The sequence below is a fragment of the Equus quagga genome, chromosome 12 (assembly GCF_021613505.1).
Source record: "Equus quagga isolate Etosha38 chromosome 12, UCLA_HA_Equagga_1.0, whole genome shotgun sequence".
Lineage (NCBI taxonomy): Eukaryota > Metazoa > Chordata > Mammalia > Perissodactyla > Equidae > Equus > Equus quagga.
In genome coordinates, this window is record NC_060278.1 from 81658405 (window position 1) to 81681065 (window position 22661).

Below are 22661 nucleotides of genomic sequence, written 5' to 3' on the forward strand. Positions count from 1 at the left end.
CCATTTATTTGTGGCAATTTTGTCAGGACAGAAGAGGATTAAACCTTTCTAGCAAAAGGATCAGAAATCAGAATTAAAGGATGAGATCCTGGGGCGGGCCTGGTGGTGCAGTGGTTAAGTGCGCACATTCTGCTTCAGTGACCTGGGGTTTGCGGGTTCGGATCCTGGATGCAGACAGGGCACTCCTTGGCAAGCCATGCTGTGGTAGGCGTCCCACATATAAAGTAGAGGAGGATGGCACGGATGTTAGCTCAGGGCCAGGCTTTCTCAGCAAAAAAAAAAAGAGGAAGATGAGCAGCAGATGTTGGCTCAAGGCTAATCTTCCTCAAAAAAAAAAAAAAAGATGAGATCCAGTAACTAGTAAACTGAATATTCTGAAGTGTCATATACTTAGTTTACAGTTAGCATGTGGGGGCTCCCTTCCTCTACCTAGCTTACTTCTAACTTCTGGACTGTAGTTTAAAATGAAGCTATTCAGCCTTGCTCAGACCTGTAACTGGAAGGTGGAAAGGTAAGACTCCTCGCTCCTGTGGAGTCAGATCGTTCAGGGCGGTTTGGGCAGTGCCTTTTGAAACAGCCACAGTCCAGGGGTCTCTGAGGTTCCACTCTGCTTCTTTAGGACCCCTAAAGAGGAGATAGGGAGGAGAGTATACTTGGGACACTTAAACTAAGAAAGGGACTTTGTGAAATGACGCCAAATACCTTTGAACCTTTAGAGAAGGTGTCAGGAGTTATTGATTGTACGTCTCAAAGTGTTCCCTTCCCAGCTTTCTTATAGAGTCTCTGGGCGTCCTTAAGGAGGAACTAAGTCTCTTTCAGCTGTGTTTTTTCTATTTGAGCACCACTTTCTGACCTCTCCTTTGCAGTGCTTTTTCTCCCATGGTTCTGCTTTATTGGTTCTGTATCTTTCCTGTGTTTATTTCCTTTCCTTCCCCACAGTACTCAAGACCCAACTTCTGAAGTGGTCATGTTTCAGACCTGTGTGTATAGATATGGTATCTACAGTAATGCTAAAAGTTGCATGGTGATAAAATAAGTAGCTACTGTTTTGCTGTTTGCAGTTTGGCTCTGCATGCCTTTAAGATTCTTTATTTTGTCATTATTTCTGTTACTGGGCATCCGTAAAGGAGCTCTAGACAGTAGGAAGTGCTTACACTGGAAAGAACTTTTCAGCATTTTCCTTGAATGTTAAGGTTACTTTCTCTATTCACTGATTGTCTTCTTGAAGAATACCTTAATTTCCTCTTAGTACATTTAAATTTTGTAAATTTAATTTTTGTCAGAGTTGTACATATACATGGTTTACACAATCAAATAGTTTGGTAGAGCTTAGAATACTAAATGTTAATTCCCTCTCTTTTTTCCCTCTATTTTTGTTTCCCAGAGGCAGTTTAACTATTTGTCTGTTTCTTTTGGCATTTATCAGTGTATTTCTAGATAACATTTGTGTTGCTATTTCTTGATTTTTAGGACATACCTATACCTATAAAATCTTTTGATTTCTTTATTATTGACTTTGAGGCTCTAGGTCTCTTGTATAACTACCCAAGCTCCCCTACTCCTTTTCCCCTCCCTTCATCCTCCCAATATAGTTTGCTCATAAGTTTTGATTAGGCTGATACTCAAGGTTTATATTAATAAATATTAGTCACAGCTGAGCAGAGTATAATATAACATTTTCTGTCTTGGACAACTTTTTTGTTTTCCTCGCGTTAATAATTTTTGTTACCATTGTTATGGCTTGGTTTTCTCCCTATTACTTCTTGGTCCCCAAATTATCCATTAGAAGTGTCAGTCTCCTCTCCTAGGTAATATCCATCTCTTCCAGCAAGAACTCGTTGCTCTTTATGTCTGCCCACAGCTGTAGTCCTGGGATGTTCTTTCATCATTGTCCTGGGGTTTCCCTTTGCTTCTCTCCTATGTTGAACCCTAAATTCTGGATCCCATATCTCTTGTGTCAACTTTCAGGTCTTCAGAGATTGTGGTAATTCTCTTTACCTTGATAACTAAGGCAGCTTGTAAACCCATTTTTTTTTTTTTAAAGATTTTATTTTTTTCCTTTTTCTCCCCAAAGCCCCCCAGTACATAGTTGTATATTCCTCGTTGTGGGTCCTTCCAGCTGTAGCACGTGGGACGCTGCCTCAGCGTGGCCCGACGAGCAGTGCCATGTCCGCGCCCAGGACTCGAACCAACGAAACACTGGGCCGCCTGCAGCGGAGCGCACAGACTCAACCACTCGGCCACGGGGCCAGCCCCTGTAAACCCATTTTTTAAATGTAGATTTCAGTCTGAGGTCTTCTCTTTGTTCTTTTTGTAAGTAGTATAAACTAACAATGGTGACAGCTAGGATCTTAGACTGTTAGAGGTGTGAGGGGCTTTTGAGCTCACCCAGTTCTAACCCTCCAGCTCCCTGCACCTGGAAAGCCTATACATTGTTCAGGATCCTGCCCATTCCCTTGTTTGGGATCTGGCTCCTTTTCTCATCTCTCCAATACACCAGCAACGTGGATTTTCGAATCAGTCTTTGACATCAGACCCCACTCTGTGCTTTGGCTGTAACCTTCGTCAGATTTCTTAATCTCATGGAGTCTCCTTTTCCTCATCAACAATATGGAGAGGTTAAAACCTCCCTTTCAGAAAGGTTGTAAGGATTGGAGCTAATGCAGATAAAACAGCTCATACAAGGCTTGGCACGGAGGAGTCGCTAAGACAATTGTGGCTTTTGTTATTTCCATTTTGGGACTTAGCCTATGTTTTTGCAAATCAAAAAGAGCCACATCAGTTAAAAACACTGGATCTGTACCAGTCAAACATTGATGTTCCAGGAAATGGTTCTTTTGTTCATTTCAAGACCATGCGCCTTAATTTCATTAAGTACTCTTAGGTAGTATTAATTGAAGTAATGTAAATTATTTAATGTGGTTTTAAAATTATATCATTTATAAAGATATTTGTTAAATTAATTCATAGACTCTTCTGTATTAACAGTTTTGGGTTTTTTTCCCCTAAAGATTGGCACTTCAGCTAACAACTTCTTTTTTTGTTTTTTCCTGCTTTTTCTCTGCAAATTCCCCCCAGTACACAGTTGCATATTTTTTTAGTTGTGGGTCCTTCTAGTTATGGCATATGGGACACTGCCTCAGCATGGCCTGATGAGCAGTGCCATGTCCGCGCCCAGGATTCGAACCAGCAAAACCCTGGGCTGCTGTAGTGGAGCGTGCGAACTTAACCACTTGGCCACCGGCTGGCCCCTGTATTAACAGTTTTAACCCCAATATAAAGTGGGAAAAATTAATTTATCAAAGATATAATAGAAAATCTCCCCACAAAGAATCTGTATAGTCACTTTCTTTTTATGTAAGGCTATTTTAAGTGATCGCACCGTTTGTTCTGTTTGTTGCGCTGAATATTTGTATTTACTTTTTCATGTGTTGATGCCTGCCTCACACTTATCCTCTAAACCAGCCTCCTTCTGGGTGGACATTTGGATCTTCACTTTTTTGCTTTAGAGTAGCACAGCTGTTTAGTAAAAAATTTTGTATTTTTTTTTAAATTTCTTCAGATCTAGTTCCCAAGATGCAGTGAAAGACCAGAGATTTGAACAGTTTATGGTTTTAGTTGCACATTGTGTTGAACTAAATTTAGATTCCAGGTTCCAAAGTAGGTCTTCTTAAAAGCCTTGTTCTGTCAACTGGAGAGTTCCATTACTTTCTGTTTCTTTTGTTCCCACTATGCCTGTGCTGCAGTATTAATTGAGATTCCTAGTGACTATTTTGAGCCATAAATCTTCAATTATCACCTAAATATTAAATAAAAAATTATTTCAGTACTATTTACCTAATGTTTTCTAATTTGTAAAATGTTGCCATCTGCATTCATAGGAATAAGCTGATGGTCTATAGCAAACTTTTCCTCTGAAGGGCCAGGTAGTAAATATTGTATGCTTTGCAGGACATGTTCTCTGCCAAAATTACTCAGTTCTGCTCTTGTGGTGAGAAAGCAGCCATAGACAATATGTAATGAATGGTCTGGCTGTGTTCTGATAAAACTTTGCTTAGAAAAACAGGTGGAGGGCTAGATTTGGGCCCCAGGCCGTAGTTTGCTGCCACCTGGTCTGTAGCATCTGGACCCACGGATTGAAACTTGGTAGGCAGAATGGTCCACAAGCCACAGTAAAGAATCAAGTATATAAAGATTTAATGGAAAAGAATTCTGCTCTGGTTTACAAAGAAATTAGATCATATATTCCTGCCACCCAGAGAAGCCTATGTAATTGGGCTAACCAAATAAAGCCACTGGCCTCCCCTAGTTCTTATGCTGTGGGCTCTAGAAGGAAGGGGCTGACAGGAGAGTTGGGCAGGCATTTCAGGGAGTCATTTTGACACCATCAGAACCCTCATGGGATTTTTCTGCAGCACAGCCCTGTCTGCTCCCTATCTTGGCAGCTCAGGGCTCCCTGGGTTTTGCTTGTCAGGCTTTAGCATTTCTCAAGTGGAAGGAAAGACAGTAAGCATTTAGAGAAAGCAAGAGTACAGCAGAGTCAATTTCATAGCCTCTCATGGTTTCTACCATGGGAGAAAAATGGGTTTTGTGCTACTCACAGGCTGGATAATCAACACCTGACTCGCTGGAAGCATTGCAAATCCACCTCCTGCGGAGGAAAGCTGTGTTGCTCCCTTGGTTTGTCAGCAGGGGCAGTCGTGTGAATTGGTGTTCCCTGAGCCCAGCTTTGAGATGCTCTTTGCTTCCCACCCATGAATTGACAGTGAACAGGGCCTCAGCCTTTTGCCCTCCACCACAAAAATGCGTGCGTTTTTGAGTACCGTCATGTGCTGTGTAATGATGTTTCAGTCAACGACAGAACACATATAATGCTGGTTCTGTAAGATTAGTACCATATAGCCTAGGTGTGAGTAGGCTATACCATCTAGGTTTGTGTTAGTACACTCTATGATGTTCACACAACAGTGGAATTGCGTGACACATTTCTCAGAATGTATTCCTGTTGTTAAGTGACGCATGGCTATATATTTCCCAAGTGCATGACTACCGTGTAACAGTGATTCAAACTCTCTTATAAGCCTGGAGAGGAGAATAGGCATCTTCTAAAACGTACAGGAGCAGTATTAGAACAACCGAATTCTGTAATAAAAAGTTCTGTACTTTAGGAACAGAGTATAATTAATTAAACTTACACCGAGTTCCACTTTTTACTTTGATGTTAGCACGTCAGCTTTTACCAGCTTTCTTATTCTCCAAGTGGGACGTTTATGTGTTGATATCAGAGATGGAATATGTTGCTCACTTTTGTTCCCAGCTTCCTTTTTGGGAATCTACCTTCCTCCTTCCTTCTGAGTGTTAGCAGAGCAACCGTCTCTTCTCTAACCATTGCTGCTTTCCTTCTACAATAAAAGAAGTCTGTTCAGAGGGAAGAGGAAGTCCAGAAGGAAGTCTGGACTGAGCAGCAGTCCAGAGAACTGCCCAATAATACCTTGGGTTTGTGGTTTTCCTGTGCCTTTATGCAAGGCACATGGAATTTATCCTTGATGTATGCTGTCTTGTGGTTTGGGCATTCACTAGCATTGAACTTACTTGAGTGGACGGCAGTGTAGCTTTAATCCATTTCTTATAATGTGTAAATTTTGGTATTGTGATAGGTGGAAGCCACTTATTCTTCATCTACCCTTTTTTCAGTATCTGGCACCAATTCTGGCCCAGTCATTTGTGATCCATGGCTCTTGTGAAATGCCGAAGATTTCCAGGCAGTTTCTGTGGAACGCCTCCCCATCCAGCTGTAATCAAGCACCATGTAAACAAGAAAGTACCTGGTCAAACCTGTGAGGACTGTGTTCTGACTGCCAAAACGATCAGTACTGACACCAGAATGGCAGCCACTCTCAAGCTGTTAAAACCTTTAGTACGTCAAGCGTTTTGCAGTCCTTCTGCCTACAGTGCAACCCAAAGAGCGGCATATTGGAATGTAGGAAGCTACACATGGCCCAAGGGACAAGACCCTCCAGAACACAGTGGCCTCTGCCATCCTACCAAAAAAGTTGAGAACATTTGTACTACCTTCTCTTCTCGGAGAATCCTGACAACCAGCAGTGCTCTCCCAAGTTTGGAATTCAGTAGAGCTTCTGCCTCTAAGGCCAGCACGTTGAATCCGGGCTCACCCAGGGCCATGAGGATTGATAAAGAGGATATAGAAGCTTTTGATTCCTTTAAAGACCCCCGAGTTTTCCTACAGCTAAGACCAGAGTACCAACTTCACAGCTATAACAGATCTGAGACTTGTCAGCCCTTGTCTGTTTCAGAAGGTGAACTAATTTTGCACAAAGTTACAGTGTATCGGGATAATCTCCAGCCTCAAATCATTGCTGATTATTTCTGTAAGCTGAGCTCTTTGCCTGCAGAGCAGCATTCTGTTCTGCTATCTAGTGCCAGCTTTGCTTTGCTCTGCCAGCTGAGTGTGAAAAACATACAACTCTTTGACTCCCCAGATCTGATCAATATCTTGAAAGCCTTTGTCAGTTTAGGGATCCCTCACTCCCATCCAATGTTAGATGTGTATGAAACCAACTTTTGCCATAAGGTATGGGAGATGAGTCTGGATCAACTTCTCTTGGTGGCTGACCTCTGGCGGTACTTGGGCCGCAAAGTACCTCGGTTTTTAAAAATCTTTTTTAGTTATCTTAATTTGCACTGGAAAGGTCTATCCTTGTCCCAGCTGATTCATTTAATTTATATTATAGGTGAAAGTCGTCAGGTACCCCAGGACCTAATGCAAAAACTGGAATCATTGATCCTCAAGTATATAGATTTGATCAATTTAGAGGAGGTTGGTACAATCTGTTTGGGGTTCTTTAAATCAAGTAGTAGTCTCTCTGAATTTGTCATGCGGAAAATTGGAGACCTGGCTTGTGCTGACATGCAGCATCTGAGTAGTTATGCCTTAGTGAATATTCTTAAAATGTTTCGTTTCACTCATGTGGATCACATAAATTTCATGAAGCAATTTGGACAGATTGCTCCTCAGCGAATTCCTTCCCTGGGAGTTCAGGGTGTCATGCACCTGACTCTTGCCTGTTCAGCCTTACACTTCTTGGATGAAGGGGTAATGAATGCCGTGGCTGCTTCTTTGCCTTCTAGGGTAGCATACTGTCGAAGTAAAGATGTTGCCAAGATTCTGTGGTCATTTGGAACTCTGAATTATAAGCCACCCAATGCAGAAGAGTTTTATTCTAGCCTGATAAATGAGATTCACAGAAAGATGCCTGAGTTCAACCGATATCCAGAACACCTGCTCACCTGCCTGCTGGGCCTGGCATTTTCTGAATACTTTCCGGTAGAGCTCATCGATTTTGCTTTGAGTCCAGGGTTTATCAGGTTAGCTCAAGAGAGAAGTAAGTTTGAACTCACTAAGGAGCTGTATACTCTTGATGGTATAGTTGGCATTGAGTGTCCAGATTACAGAGGCAATCGTCTTTGTTCTCACCTTCAGCAAGAGGGGTCGGAAATGCTATGGAATTTAGCAAGGAAGGATATGATGTCAAAGCCTGAATTCCTAGAAGCTCTCTTTTTACTTGAGACCATGTTGGGTGGGCCTCAGTACATCAAGCACCATATGATTTTGACTCATACCCGATCTTCTGACTTAGAAGTCCAGCTTGATGTTAACCTGAAGCCATTACCATTTAACAGAGAAGCCACACCAACTGAAGATGTAGCCAAATTAAGGCTTAAGCATGTGGGAGTCAGCCTTACGGATGATTTGATGAATCAGCTACTAAAAGGGAAATCAAGAGGGCATTTCCAGGAGGAAGCTGAGTCAGAGACTGGGCAGCAGCCCATGGAATTAGAGAAGAAGGCAGCCATACACTTGGGGGCCTCCTTTTGCAATGTGGCAGACAGATTGGGGGCCATGGAGATGGCTAGCCTGTGTCCCCCAGGCTACATGCAGGCCCCACGAGTGAAACTGGCTGTTCAGTTGACAAACAAGAACCAGTATTGCTATGGTTCCAGGAATCTGCTTGGACTGCACAATATGAAGAGGCGGCAGCTGAATCGGCTTGGGTACCGTGTGGTAGAGTTATCTCACTGGGAATGGCTCCCACTACTGAAACGAACTCGCTTAGAAAAGCTGGCATTCCTCCATGAGAAAGTGTTCACCGCTGCTCTCTGAAGGACCTTTGGGGCATTTCTACTCAAAGACTGTAGATGTGCCCTGTACCAGATGTTATGAAACAGTTATAAAAGCCAGAATGTAGGTTTGATAATAAAATCACCTGTGGAGGAGACTTAGTTGTGCTCTTGTCCGTGGCAGATTGAAGCTAGTGTATGTCACTGTGAATTAATTGTAACCTGGTCCAGTTGTACAAATTGCTGCGAATTTGTGCTGGTAAATAATAAACATCTTAAAGTGTCCTATGGTCAAGTAATTTGTTTTCATTTTTATTTCTCTGTTTACCAGCCTTATCTCACAGTTACTTTGAATTTTTAGGACAAAGGTATAGTCAGACATTGTCTAAAGCCTTTTTGCGGGGGAGGAAGATTGGTCCTGAGCTAACATCTGTTGCCAATCTTCCTCTTTTTGCTTGAGGAAAATTGTCACTGAACTAACATCTATGCCATTCTTCCTCTACTTTGTATGTGGGAGGCCATCACTGCTTAATGAGCAGTGTGTAGGTCCATGCCAGGGATCTGAAGCTGCAAACCCAAGGCCACCGAAGCAGAGTGCACAAACTTAATCACTACACCACCGGGTCAGCCCCATAAAACCAATTTTTTAAAAGTAGTTTTCATATACCTTGTTTTAAAATAAGAATCTTTTCCCACTTCACTTACATTTCAGGATTTCTTCCCCCCATGCATGTTTTCTTCACACCTTCTAAAGTCCTTCTCATTCTTGTTTAGATTTGGTTGGTTGTCCTCAGTAGTTGCTGGTTCTTCCTGTTTTAAAGAGCCATTTCAGAATTAGTGAGCTCAATATCTTCCTCTTAGCCCACTCTTCTGTGTTTCTACTTCTCTTGCATAACACCACCACCCTGCTTCCAGGACATTTTCTTCCTAAAATTGGACCTAGAAGAGTAGAAATGTTTAAGTGCCTGTTGGGCCAGTGGTTCCACATCTGAAGACCAGGCAGGATGTTTTTCATAGCAAGTAGCTCAGATGAGAAGGAAACGTTACCTTCCCTAATAGGAGGTCTAGTGGGCTTCAGGTGTGGTTATATTATAGCCACAAGCATAAGGAGATTGCATATATGTAAGCAACTTTTGTAAACATGTGGAGTCTGTGAGAATTTCTTTTAAAAAGGATCTCTCCCACCATTATGTAGTTCTCAAAGATCACTTCTTCAGAAAGGACTTCTCCATCCATGCTAACTAAAACAGTACCCCATTGGCCTTTGATCATGCTTTCACCTTCTCCAGCTTCATTTTCTTCACTGCATTCAGCAGGATCAGAAGTTATGCTTTATTTATTTACTTCTTGGTTTCCCTTTTGGAAGACAGCCCTTTGAGTTAACTTGGTCTGGTTAACTAATTTATCTCCAGCACCTAGAATGGGTCCTGGCACATCGATAATATCGTTTAGTGAGTGTGGTCTGGGAATTTAGAGTGACTGGACAATGCTGGAGAGTTGCAGGGGGAAGGAAGGTGGAGGGTGGGTCAGGAGAGGTGGAGAGTATCTGGGTCACAAAGGCCTTATGGCCTTGCTAAAGAGCCTAAGTCTGCAAGGGCTGGGGTGCTGCTAACAAGATCTAAGTCAGACAGTAACTGGACAGATTCATGTTTTAGAAATGTTAGGTAAAGAGCAGGATGGAACTAGATTGAGGAGTGGAGGATATGTGAGATAGGTCAGGGAGAATGCTTCACCAATGTGTGCACGAGCTCGGGTGAGAGATAATGAGGGCCAGAACTATGGAAATGGAAAGCAAATTCCAGAGATGTTTGGAAGGGGAAAAAGACAAGACTTGCTAATTGATTGGACTGAGGAATGATGATTTTGATGCCTTGATTCATACAGAGTCGGCAACTAAAATAGGGATCAAAGCAGGAAAGATGTTTGGGTAGAGGGTTAATGATGAGTCTGCCCTGGTCATGCTCAGATGGGCCTTCAAGCAGAAAGGTCCAGATTGGGGTCTCAAATGAGGATGAGGACAGGTGGCAGTCAGAACTACAGATGAGTGAAATTGCCTGGGACTGGTGGGAAGGAGGTTAATGCAGGTGGGGAACAGGGAAGATTACCAAGAATGGAATACCAGCGTTTGTGAGAGGGCAAAGCAAAGGAGATCCAGTGATAAAGACAGAAAAAGAACAGCTAGATAATCTGACTTAGGAAAAACGGTGACAGAGAAGTATGACAGGGATCCCAGGGACCACCCTCCCTTGGAGGACTCACAGAATTCAAAAAAGCTGTTATATTCAAAGTTATGGTTTGTTACAGTGAAAGCATAGAGATTAAAATCAGCAAGAAATATAGTGGAGAGACCAGGCACAAGCTTTCAGTTGTCCTCTTCCAGTGGAGTCATGAGGACAGCTCTTAATTCTCCCAGCAGTGATGTTTGACAACACGTACAGATATTGCCAATCAGGAAAGCTCATCTGAGCCTTGCATTGCAGGGTTTTATTGGGAGTCAGTCATGTAAGCTTGGAGTGCCCCACATGGCAGAGCTTAGTCACTCAGTCTCCAGCCCTTCCAGAGGTCGGGCTGATACAGCATGGCCCAAGGCTCCCACCATAAATCATATTGTTAGCCTAAACTGTCCGGCATGGCCCAAGGCCCCAAGTATATATAGATCGTCTTATTAGGCAGGATGTTTCCAGGGCTTAGAGTTTATCTCCTAGGAACTGATGAAGGGCCAGTTTCTTTTGAATGCGGAGGATTTGAACACCCACACCTGCTGAGTTAACTTTTACTGCACAGAAAGAAGCCAAAGGGAAAAGAGAGTATTTCAAGAGAGGGAGTTTGTATGTCACTTGCTGGGGAGAGAGCAATTAAGGCAAGAACTGAAAAATCTTCAATAAATTTGGCGACTTGGATATCATTGATTACCTTAACAATAGCAGTTGGAGTTTAATTGGCGGGGCAAAGCCGGATTGCACACCTGTTGAACGAATGGGAGTTAAGGAATGGATTGCAAATGTTGAGGAAATTCCTTGAGAAGCTTTGAGGGGAAGGGGAAACTTGAGCAGGATTTAGAATGGGACTAGGATTGCTAGATAAAATACAGGATGCCCAGTTAAATTTGAATTTCAGATAAGTAATGAATACTTTTTGTGGTAAAATACACATAAAATTGGCCATTTTAAGCAAAGTGTACGATTCAGTGATAGTACATGGATAGTGTTGTGTAACTAGTCATCACTATTTAGTTCCAGAACATTTTTTTCACTCCAAAAAGAAACATACCCATTAAGCAGTCACTCCTACGTCCCCCTCCCCCAGACCCTGAAAACTGCTAGTCTGCTTTCTGTCTCTCTGAATTTTCATATTATGGATACGTCATATAACTGGAATTGTACAATACATAGCCTTTTGTCTGGCTCCTTTTAGTTAGTGTAATGTTTTCAAGGATCCATGTTTTATAGCATGTACCAGTACTTCATTCTTTTTTATGGCTAATAATAGACCATAGTGTGGATGTTACCATATCTTGTTTATCCATTGCTCAGTTGATGGACCTTTTGACTATTGTGACTGTTGCTGCTGTGAACATTCATGTACAAGTTTTTGTTTGAACACTTGTTTTCAGTATTTTTGAGTATGTACCCAGGAGTGAAATTGCTGGGTCGTATGTTAGTTCTATGTTTAACTTATTCAGGAACTGCCAAACTGTCTTCTGCAGTGGCTGTGCCATTTTACATTGCTACAGCAGTGTTCTGGGGTTCCACTTTCTTCACATCTTTGCTTACACTTTTTTTTGAAAAATAGCCATCCTAATGAGTGTGAAGTGGTATGTCGTTGTGGTTTTGATGTGCATTTCCCTAGCGACTAATGATATTAGCATCTTTTCAATCTTAACAATAGTAAGTCTTCCCATCCATGAACACGAGATGTCTTTCCATTTATTTGTCTTCTTTAATTTCTTTCAGCAACATTTTGTAGTTTTCAGTGTACAAGTCTTATACCTTCTCAGTTAAATTTATTCCTGAGTATTTTATTCTTTTTGGTGCTGTTGTAAATGGAATTATTTTCTTAATTGCCTTTGTAAATTGCTCATTGCTAGTGTATAGAAGTTACAACTAATTTACCCTGCAGTTTTGCTTAATTCTTTTATTAGCTCTAATAGGTTTTGTGTGTGTGTGTTTAGGATTTTCTGTGTATGGGGTCATGTCATCTGTGGGTAGAGAGTTTTACTTCTTCCTTTCCACTTTGGATGCCTTTTTGTTTCTTTTTCTTGCCCACTTTCTCTGGCTAGAACTTATAGTACAAAATTGAATAGGAATGGTGAAAGCATCCTTGTCTCAGACCTGATATTAGGGGTATCAGTCTTTCACCATTGATATGATTTAGCTATGGGTTTTTCATAATTGCTCTTTATCATGTTGAGGAAGTTCCTTTCTATTCATAGTTTGCTGAATGTGCAATTAGTAATTTTTTAGTGTAAGTATGTCTCAAATAGTACATGGAACATTGCTTTACTAAAAAAAAAAAAAATCCATTTATCCAAATTTCAGATTTAAGTGTGTGTTTTTGTTTGTTAGGTTGGCAACCCTAAGAAAGACATATAGCAGCAAGGCAAGGCTTTTTTTGAGGGGGCTCTTGGGGGCAGAAGAGACTGGAGCAATGTTTACTTGTTAAGGAAAGGATTCTGTAGTCAGAGATAAGTTGAGGATTCAGGAAAGAGGCAAGAACAGATGGAATAAGGCCCTGGAAGAGAGGGACGGAGTTAGGGTTCAGGTTTGTACATGGAGAGCCTGGCTGCCTCACCTGGGTTCCCATACAGTTTTGCTGGCACTGCTATTAAGGCACTGAGGAAATAGTATTAGAACCCTTTGCCCATCTGCCTTGTTTTGAACCTGTGAATGTCTAAAGAGTAAAAACTGTGTCCACTTGTGCCTAGCAGAATCCCTTGTACATATTAAGCCATTGAAGGGTGAATTGGCTACAAGTGTATAGGATTGCTCTTGTGTTCTTGTCTCCCTGCTTACCTCGCACTGGTGGGTGACTGTGTGGGATGGGCTGGGACAGCTGTCTTTCATTTTAACCGGCTCTAAGGAAAATGCACACCAGCCAGATTTTTTTCACGGATGGACAAGTATCTCAATTTAGAAATTATAAGAAGTATTGTACTTCTTTAAAAGCTGAAGTGCCCAATTTATAAAATTGCTCAGTGCATTGGTATTCCACCCACTCTTTGAGGTTAAATGCTTTTCTCTTATTTGACAGGTAATCTTTTCTTCTTTTTTTTTTCCCTCTGTAACCTGTTTGAGCCTAGTCTTTAAAATTATGTGTGTCTGCCAGAATTACTTTCCATTACATTTTCGTGAGACTCAAAAATCAGGTTGTATAACTCATCTATGGCAGCTTCTTTGTAGGCCAAAGGAAGATGGATGCTGAGGTGTTCAGAAAGTGTCATGGTCACCTTATTCTCTTCTAAATTATCCCTCTACACTTTCCCACCCCCAAGTGTCCTCAACAACAAAAAGGTTGCTTGGCTGCTTCAAGCTCCAAGGAAACGCAGACAGAAACCTTTCAGATAGGATGACCAACTTGTCCCAGTTTTCCCAGGACTTTCCTGGTTTTAGCACTGAAAGTTCCGAATTCTGGAAAACCCCTCAGTTTCAGATAGACCACATAGTGGGTCACCCTACCTCTGGATCCCTTCTCATCCCTTCCCTTGCACTTTCCCTCCCTCAGCCTGAGTACAGGGAGGCAGAGGAGAAAGGTCTGACTCCATCTGGATATCCAGTCCTGTAGGGGCTGTCACCTGCAAGAAATACTCTGAGCTTGTATCTAGAGCCTCATTCCTCTCTGATATCATCCTGCGACATCAGGGACCCGGTCCAGTTGTCTGAGTACTCATGTCAACTTTTTAAACACATGAAAGGAAAAAAAAACTTTCCTACCACTCTAATACATTGCATATTTTAAATTTCTACATGTCTACCATTACCTCCCAAACTATTCCTGCATACATATTCCTAGATGTAGACTTTTAACTAATATGTGATCGTAATACTTCTGTTTTGTGTTCTTTCTCTTTATTTTATATATACTTTTGCTGGGTTTTTTTTTTCTGAGGAAGATTAGCCCTGAGCTAATATCTGCCGCCAGTCCTCCTCTTTTTGCTGAGGAAGACTGGCCCTGAGCTAACATCCATGCCCATCCTCTCCTTTGTATGTGGGACGCCTGCCACAGCATGGCTTGATAAATGGTGTGTAGGTCCGCACCTGGGATCCAAACTGGCGAACTATGGGCTGCCGAAGCGGAACATGTGAACTTAACTGTTGAGCCACTAGGCCAGCCCCCTACTTTTGCATTTTTTACATAGTCATATTTATCGTTTAAGTGACAGGTACACCAAGCATAAACATGTGTCATTCAAGTTTGTTTCTTGCAGTGTATCTACACTGATAATGGGATTAACTGGAGTCTTCAGTTGAGGGGTTTATATCTGGGTGAAGACCTTCAAGACTTCTGTGGTAATAGACATTTGGATTTGTAAAATAAAAGGCTTCTTAAAAGGCGTACAGGGGATCCCTGTGGTGATGGATCTGTACTATAGCTTGACTATGGTAGTGATTACACAAATCTACACATAGAGTAAAATTGCTTACAATTAAACACACAGGCACACACAAATGAGTGCATGTAAAACTGGTGAAATCTGAGTAAGATCTGTGGATGGTATCATTGTCAGTTTCCTGGTCGTGATGTACTATGTGCAAGACGTTACCAGTGGGGAGACGTGGTTAAAGGGTACATGGGATCCCTGTATTGCTGCTTAGGACTGCATGTGAAACTATAATTATCTTAAGATAAAAAGTTTAATTAAAATTTTTTAAAATAAAAGATTTCCTAGAAGGTAGCTTTGAAATCCTTGTGAAATGCTTAGTAATACGTTATGCATAGTTCATTTTTCTCCTTCCTCTTTTTCAAGAATACCCCTCCCTCAAAAAAAATTGAAGGAAAAAACTGAGACTGCCAGTTTATTTCTAAGTAGTTTGTACTTTGATGCTCATCTTTGATGTCTTCAGGAAGCCATTTGCAAAGATAGCCCCTCATGTAGTACAAAAAGTATAGTGGGAACATAACAGCCGGAGGAAAGGGGAAACCCCTGAAGGGTGAATTGCCTCTAAGTGGTTCAAAATTGCCATTGTCATCTGGGAGGTTAATGGCAGACTTTTCATTAGTGTCATTTCTTTCCCTGGTTATAAGCTTTCTGTAACTTTCCTCTGACCAGTAGCTTTCAAAGTTTTTTTACAACCCTTAGTAAGAAGTGTCTTCTACATTAAAACCCAGAATAAGTAGATAGATAGCTAGATATAGTTTTAGATAAATGTGTGTGTGTGTCTCTCTCTCTCTCTATATAGAGACACACATATTTCAGAGTTTCACCCTCGTGTGGTACACTGTGACATTTTCTTTCTATTCTACTTAAAAAAAAGTGCTAGTTGTGGTTCAGTAATTTGAATTCTTAATTCTTGATCTGCAGTTTGGAAAAACAGTGCCACAGCCCACCAGGTAAAGTAGTCTGAAGCTCCTTGGCATGACATTCAAGGCCCTGTCCATCTGACTCCATCTGCCTTTCCAGCCCTGCCTCCTCCTCTCCCCTCTAGCTAAGTGGCATATTCAGCCTTTCCTGGACTTACCTCACACTGTTTCATCTCTATGCTTTGACTCTTCCTGGTCCCTCTCCCTTTAGCCCTTCCCCTTTTGTTCCTGTTCTTGCCTCTTGGCTCCTATAGTCAAGCATATTGTTCCATTAGGATGTGGTGTCTGTCCCTCTTCAGAGTTGCCCATGCAGTCAGGCGTGTGTCTTAGTTGTCTCCAGTTCAAACATTACTCCTGTGAATTCTTCCCTGACTTCTGGGTATACTTTTCGCCAGAGGTTTTCCATTTTTTTCATCAGGCGCCACACTAAGGGGCCAGCCCAGCAGCAAAGCAGTTAAATTCATGCACTTCTCTTCGGCAGCCCGGGGTTCGCTGGTTCTGATCCTGGATGCAGACCTATACACCGCTTGTCGAGCCATGCTGTGGCAGGCGTCCCACATATAAAGTAGAGGAGAGTGGGCACGAATATTAGCTCAGGGCCAATCTTCCTCAGTAAGAAGAGGAGGGTTGGCAGTGGATGTTAGCTCAGGGCTAATCTTCCTAAAAAAAAAAAGCCCCAATAAGAAATTCATTTTATATTAGATCTAGTAAATACATTTGTTATATGTGTTTGTAGAAAACTGAAACAAAAGTTTCATGAAATAATGCCCATACTATGTGCATTTTGGTATTTTGTATTCTCTTTTAGTTAATATTTCCTTTCTTCAACCCATAATTTGATTTTGAAACCACAAATTGAAAAACGTTGATTTAGGCCACACTTCCCACTCTAAGTGTCATCTGCGGAAAGCTCTATTACAAACCTTTGTATTCCGTAATCTTTGCTGGAAGAAAATCTGTAATGCCTCAAGACTGGAGGACAAGACCATTTCATTTCATTTTTTTTTTTCACAAGAAGACTTGTAGAGAATATTTATTGCAGCTTTTTTTTCATAGTAAAAAATTACAAACAACGTAAGTAATAGGGCAATGGAGAAATAAACTGTATTTCAGTCATATAATTGAAGACTATGAAGAAGTTAAAATGAATAAACTAGACATATACATTTCAAATCTTAAAATAATAATGCTTCATAGAAAAGCAAGTTGCAAGATGATACACATGGTATTTTATCTTTAAGGTACATTGAAAATACACAGACTGCTGCGTGCTTTTGTATACACACGTACTTATACTGATTTGAATGAGAGACACAAACTTAAGATAGAGCTTTCCTCTTGGTAAAAGGGGAGAGAAAATAAGATTGTTGGTCGGTTTTGTTTATACCTTTAAAATTTTTCTCTTTATACTGAAATGAGAAGCAAGCATGGCAAAATGTTAACATTTGCTCAGTCTAGGTGGTGGGCATAAGAGTGTCTACTATGTTATGTTCTTTACCTTTTTATCTGAAATATTTTGTAATAAAAAGAAAAAATCTCTATAATGAAAGTTGACATATATTATCTGCTTATAACCTCTATTATCTTGCTGTTTTATAGTGCCGTTATTTGGCTCCAGGCTACTTCTCTGAGCTGCAGGGAACTTTAGCCATGATCTGTGGCCCGCAATTTCTACTCAGTCTCTCTTGTATTTAGATGCCAAATCTGGAGAAGGAGACAATAATTTATAGGTATTTACTGGACAGTATTTGCAATGAGCCCAGGTTACATGGCCATTTCCTAGTCAGGGCTGAGGAGGCAGTCTTCCTGGATAAGGCTGTTTGCATTTTCATATGGTAAGCCTTTCTTTTTTTCTGGATTAGGCATTAAGGCAGGAGGCACTTGACCTTAAAAGATCAGGGATGTTGGAACCAGAGAGATGAAAACATAATACAAAGACCTCGTTGGCAGCCAGAATCCTATAGAATTCTACAGTGTTTAGGCATCACTATTTCCCAAAGAAACAGATAGCATGATTTGTAAGATTTTTTAAAAAGGGTCTGCCACCCTTGTCCTGTAATGACACAGTCACTTGTTTCAGTTTGATCTCTAGTCCTAATTTGTTTTCAGTCACTTTCTTCCCCAATCATTCATTATTATTATTAATTTTTTAGAGCAGTTTTAGATTTACAGGAAAATTGATCAGATAATATAGAGTTCCCAAATACCTCCTCTTCTCCCTTGCACATAGTTTCCCCTATTATTAACATCTTGCGTTAGTGCAGTACATTTGTTGTAATTGATGAGGCAATATTGATATGTTGTTATTAACCAAAGCCCATAGTTTACATTAAGGTTCACTCTTCGTGTTGTACAGTTCTGTGAGTTTTGTTTTTTTGTGTATGTAAGGAAGATTGGCCCTGAGCTAACATCTGTTGCCAGTCTTTCTCTTTTTGCTTGAGGAAGATTGTCACTGAGCTAACATCTGTGCCAGTCTTCCTCTATTTTATGTGGGATGCTGCCACAGCATGGCTTGACAAGCAGTGATAGCTCTTGCCCGGGATCCGAACCTGCGAACCCCAGGCCACCAAAATGGAGCGTGTGAACTTAACCGCTATGCTGCCAGGCTGGCCCCAGTTCTGTGAGTTTTGACAAATGCATAATGTCATGTATCTACCAGTATAGTATCATACAGAATAGTTTCACCACCTGACCATTTCATTTTTATCTCTATACTCCAGAACCTAGCACAGGGCTTGTAAATGTTCTGTGAATGTGCAGTAATATCTCATCTAAAATTAAATATGAGCAATCAAATTCAATAGAATTTGAATAACATTTAAGGAACAATCTGCTAAAACCAAATCAAGCCTATCCTAGGAATAAAAGGATGGTTTAAAATTAGGAAAATGTGCTATATCTCAGTCTGTAAGATAAGAAAAATAATAAAACACAATATATAGGGAAAATCAGAATTCAAAGCATATCTCCAATTTTCAAAAAACTATGAAAATTAGAATGCTCTATTAACATAAAAAGAATATTTCAATCTAAAAATCAGAATTATGCTCAAAGATGAAACACAAGAGGCATTTCCTAATGGGAACAAAACAATCATGGCAACTCTTTATTATTTCATATAATTCTGGAAGTTCTAACTAATGTAGTAAGAAGAGAGACAGAAATAAGAGTTACCATCTTGAAAAAGAGGCTCTCATTATTACTGAGATTGTAGAAAATAACTGAAAATCTGTTAAATCAATGAATTCAATAAGACAAGCGGACACATAGTAAGGATACCAAAATGATAATCTTTCTTAGGGCTGTCCCCATGGCCAAGTGGTTAAGTTCGCACACCCCGCTGCGGCGGCCCAGGGTTTTGCTGGTTTGGATCCTGGGCGTGGACATGGCACCACTCGTCAATTTTTTCCTCAAGGGGTCTTATGTGTTTCTTGCTAAGGTTGCTATTTATGAATAGGACCCTTTTATCCCATTAATTTTTCTAACCAGTTATTGCCATATATAAGAAAGCTTTTTTTTCCTTTCTGCTTTTTCTCCCCAAATCCCCCCCGTTCATAGTTGTGTATTTTAGTTGTGGGTCCTTCTAGTTGTGGCATGTGGGATGCTGCCTCAGCGTGGTTTGATGAGCAGTGCCATGTCTGCGCCCAGGATTCAAACCAATGAAACACTGGGCCGCATGCAGCAGAGCGCATGAGCTTAACCACTCGGCAACGGGGCCAGCCCCACTTATGTACATTATTTTTTAAAAAACAAACGTGTGTGCATGTATATGTGTGTGTAGGTATAGACACACATACATTCCTACGTACATACACACATAGACATGCATACATACATACACACAGATGCCCTAACAGTAATATAAAGGAGAAATTTTAAAGTGTGATAGTAAAATTTATTCTCATGTGTAAATGTTTGATATGACCATACTGGAAGGCATAAAAAAGTAATCAGAAGCTTTTACCAACATGTAGAATAACCTAGAATATAGGCTGCTGTAAATGCAGATGATTGTCAGGTTTATTAGCATTGCTGTCAGTGATGTAGTTTTCAGAAATGGTGAACACCTCTTAGCAAAGATCTGAATGAAATAAAGTATGATCTCTCTATGATTTACATGGAAATTCCCTTCCTAGAAAATTAAGCATATATTAAAATGATTTAAGAAATACATTGTGGGGCCAGCCCCATGGCTGAGTAGTTAAAGTTCTGTGTGCTCCACTTCGGTGGTCCAGGTTCACAGGTTTGGATCCTGGATGCAGACCTAATCCACTCATGAGCCATGCTCTGGAGGTGCCCCACCTACAAAGTAGAGGAAGATTGGCACAGATGTTAGCTCAGGGCGAATCTTCCTCAAGCAAAAAAAAATTTGTATTCATATGTAAAGCTGAGTTAGGGGACTAGGCTGAGATGATAAACTTTTAAAGGTCCCATGGCAGCTCTTCACTGTGCAGAAACGGCCTACTAAAATGTTGTAGGATGCCCAACATGCCTGGCCTCTGCAAGTGGCGTCTACTGATCATGACAACAAGATGACCCCAGAGAGTGACCCTGTCCCTGTTGGGCTAAAAGAGTTCTTCACGGGGCCCGGCCCTGTGGCCGAGTGGTTAAGTTCGCGCACTTCACTGTGGTGGCCCAGGGTTTCGCCAGTTCGAGTCCTGGGCCTGGACAGGGCACTGCTCATCAAGCCATGCTGAGGCAGCATCCCACATGCCACAACTAGAAGGACCCACAACTAAAAATACATAACTCTGTACCAGGGGGCTTTGGGGAGAAAAAGAAAAAAATCTTAAAAAAAAAAAAAGAAAAAGAGTTCTTCATGGCCTTGTCTGCCACATGGAAAAACGGGTGGCTGGCCTCACCCAAGGATTTCGGATCCATTGGAGAGGCTTGCCATTGGGAGGGATGTTGCTAGTGGCTTCCCGGCTTTTCTCCAGGGAGTACCAAAGGCTGCTGGACATTGGTCATTTTTTCTTCCACTTTTATTGAGATATAATTGACATATAACATTATGTAAGTTTAAGATGCACAACAATGATTCGATATATGTATATATTGCAAAATCATTAACATAAGTTAATATCCATCACCTCACAGTTAGAATTTATTTTCTTGTGATGAGAACTTTGTTTTTTTTTGAGGAAGATTAGCCCTGAACTAACATCTGCTGCCAATCCTCCTCTTTTCGCTGAGGAAGACTGGCCCTGAGCTAACATCCATGCCCATCTTCCTCTATTTTATATTTGGGACACCTGCCACAGCATGGCGTGCCAAGCAGTGCCATGTCCGCACCCTGGATCTGAACCAGCAAACCCCTGGCAGCCGAAGCAGAATGTGCGAACTTAACCGCTGCACCACTCGGCCAGCTCCTGATGAGAACTTTTAAGATCTGCTCTCTTAGCAACTTTCAAATACACAATATGTTATTTTAACTATAGTCAACATGCTGTACATTACATCCCCATTACTTATTTATCTTACAACCAGAAGTTTATACCTTTTGACCACTTTCACCTGTTTCCCCCACCCTGGACATTGGTCATTAAAATGACTACTTGGATTAGATGTCTTTGTTTTTTTTGAGGAAGATCAGCCCTGAGCTAACATCCACCGCCAGTCCTCCTCTTTTTGATGAGGAAGATTGGCCCTGAGCTAACATCTGTGTCCATCTTCCTCTATTTTATATGTGGGATGCCTGCCACAACATAGCTTGATAAGCAGTGTGTAGGTCTGAGCCTGGGATCCAAACTGGCAAACCCTGGGCCGCCCAAGTGGAGCACACAAACTTAACCACCGTGCCACTGGGCCAGCCCCTAGATGTCCCTTTTTTTGTTGTTTTTTTAGGAAGACTAGCCCTGAGCTAACATCCACTGCCAATCCTCCCCTTTTTGCTGAGGAAGATTGGCCTTGAGCTAACATCTGTGCCCTCTTCCTCTACTTTGTATGTGGGATGCCTGCCACAGCATGGCTTGATAAGCAGTGTGTGCGTCCGCGCCTGGGATCCGAACCAGAGAACCCCAGGCCGCTGAAGCAGAATGCGCGAACTTAACCGCTGTACCACTGGGCCAGCCCCTAGATGTCCTTTTAAGGTGCTTCCAACCCTAAGATTTTCAATAATGATGTTTTTGACTCTTCTAATTGTTTTTGTTTTAATAAGAAAATGTAATTGCATTGACAAGTGTTAAATGACAAAGATGCCTAGCACCACTATGATTATTTTCTGTGACTCTTTCCATTCTGAACCCTCTAGTTAAGCAGTCCTGCTCTTTCTCTGAGCTCAGCCACTTTTGACCCTCCTTTTCCTCTGGAGACCCCCCCACCTGCAGAGGTGACAGGCTTTTGCCTCCAGCTGTCAGCCAGAGAACCGGCAGTCTTTGCCACCCTGGTCAGTCAGCAATAGAAATCTCCTCTGCAGTTTTTTAGTGACTAGCTTTTTTCCCAGCATCACATGTAGGATACAAAGAGAGTGAGTATAGATCACAAGAGTGTGAGTGTTAAAGTTTTTGTTATCCTGTTTGATTCTCTTCTCTTAGGAATCAACTGCTAAAAGTTTAGAATTAAATTTTAACTTGTCTCACACCAAGTTTTATCTTTTATTTAAGGCTATTTCTGATGCTTGGAAGCTGTCCTTTCAGCCACAAAGATGGTAATAAATCTTTGCCTTCCACAGTTCAGACCAAGAATTTACTGCAACAAGGTAAATAAAGCAAGTATATGCATGTAAATAAATATACGATATTTTTCATGTTTTTCCCCATTTCCTACCTTGTCTATGTGGACTTAATTCAGGCTTAATGTGCTTTCACCCTCATTGTTTTAGATGCCACCAGCTGATATGTAAGCATGGGTCAGGCTGCCCCTCTCGAGTTAGCACTGTTACAGGGTGAGCTGTGACTCATTTTCTGGAGGGTCGTAGTCATTGTACTCTTCCCTCTGATGATAAGTTCTGATTCCACTCAAAGTCCTAGTGAAGGTGGAAATACCCTCTACCCCATTCTTCTTGC

At 41.3% G+C, this 22661-nt stretch overlaps 1 protein-coding gene across 7 annotated transcripts in view; it reads left to right on the forward strand.

Moving 5' to 3' along the window:
• LOC124248540 (RING finger protein 37) overlaps positions 1-22661 on the forward strand; it is a 34250-nt gene that overhangs the window by 3992 nt on the left and 7597 nt on the right. For 4 of the 7 annotated variants that reach the window (XM_046678703.1, XM_046678701.1, XM_046678702.1 and 1 more), the window contains one exon: positions 5695-8432. In XM_046678703.1, the coding sequence (XP_046534659.1) occupies positions 5732-8182 (2451 nt within the window). In that variant the 5' untranslated portion in view covers positions 5695-5731 and the 3' untranslated portion in view covers positions 8183-8432. Of the gene's footprint in view, positions 1-939; positions 996-5694; positions 8433-22259; positions 22355-22661 lie in introns of those variants that run through there. The other 3 variants (XM_046678707.1, XM_046678705.1, XM_046678706.1) reach the window with 2 other exon arrangements.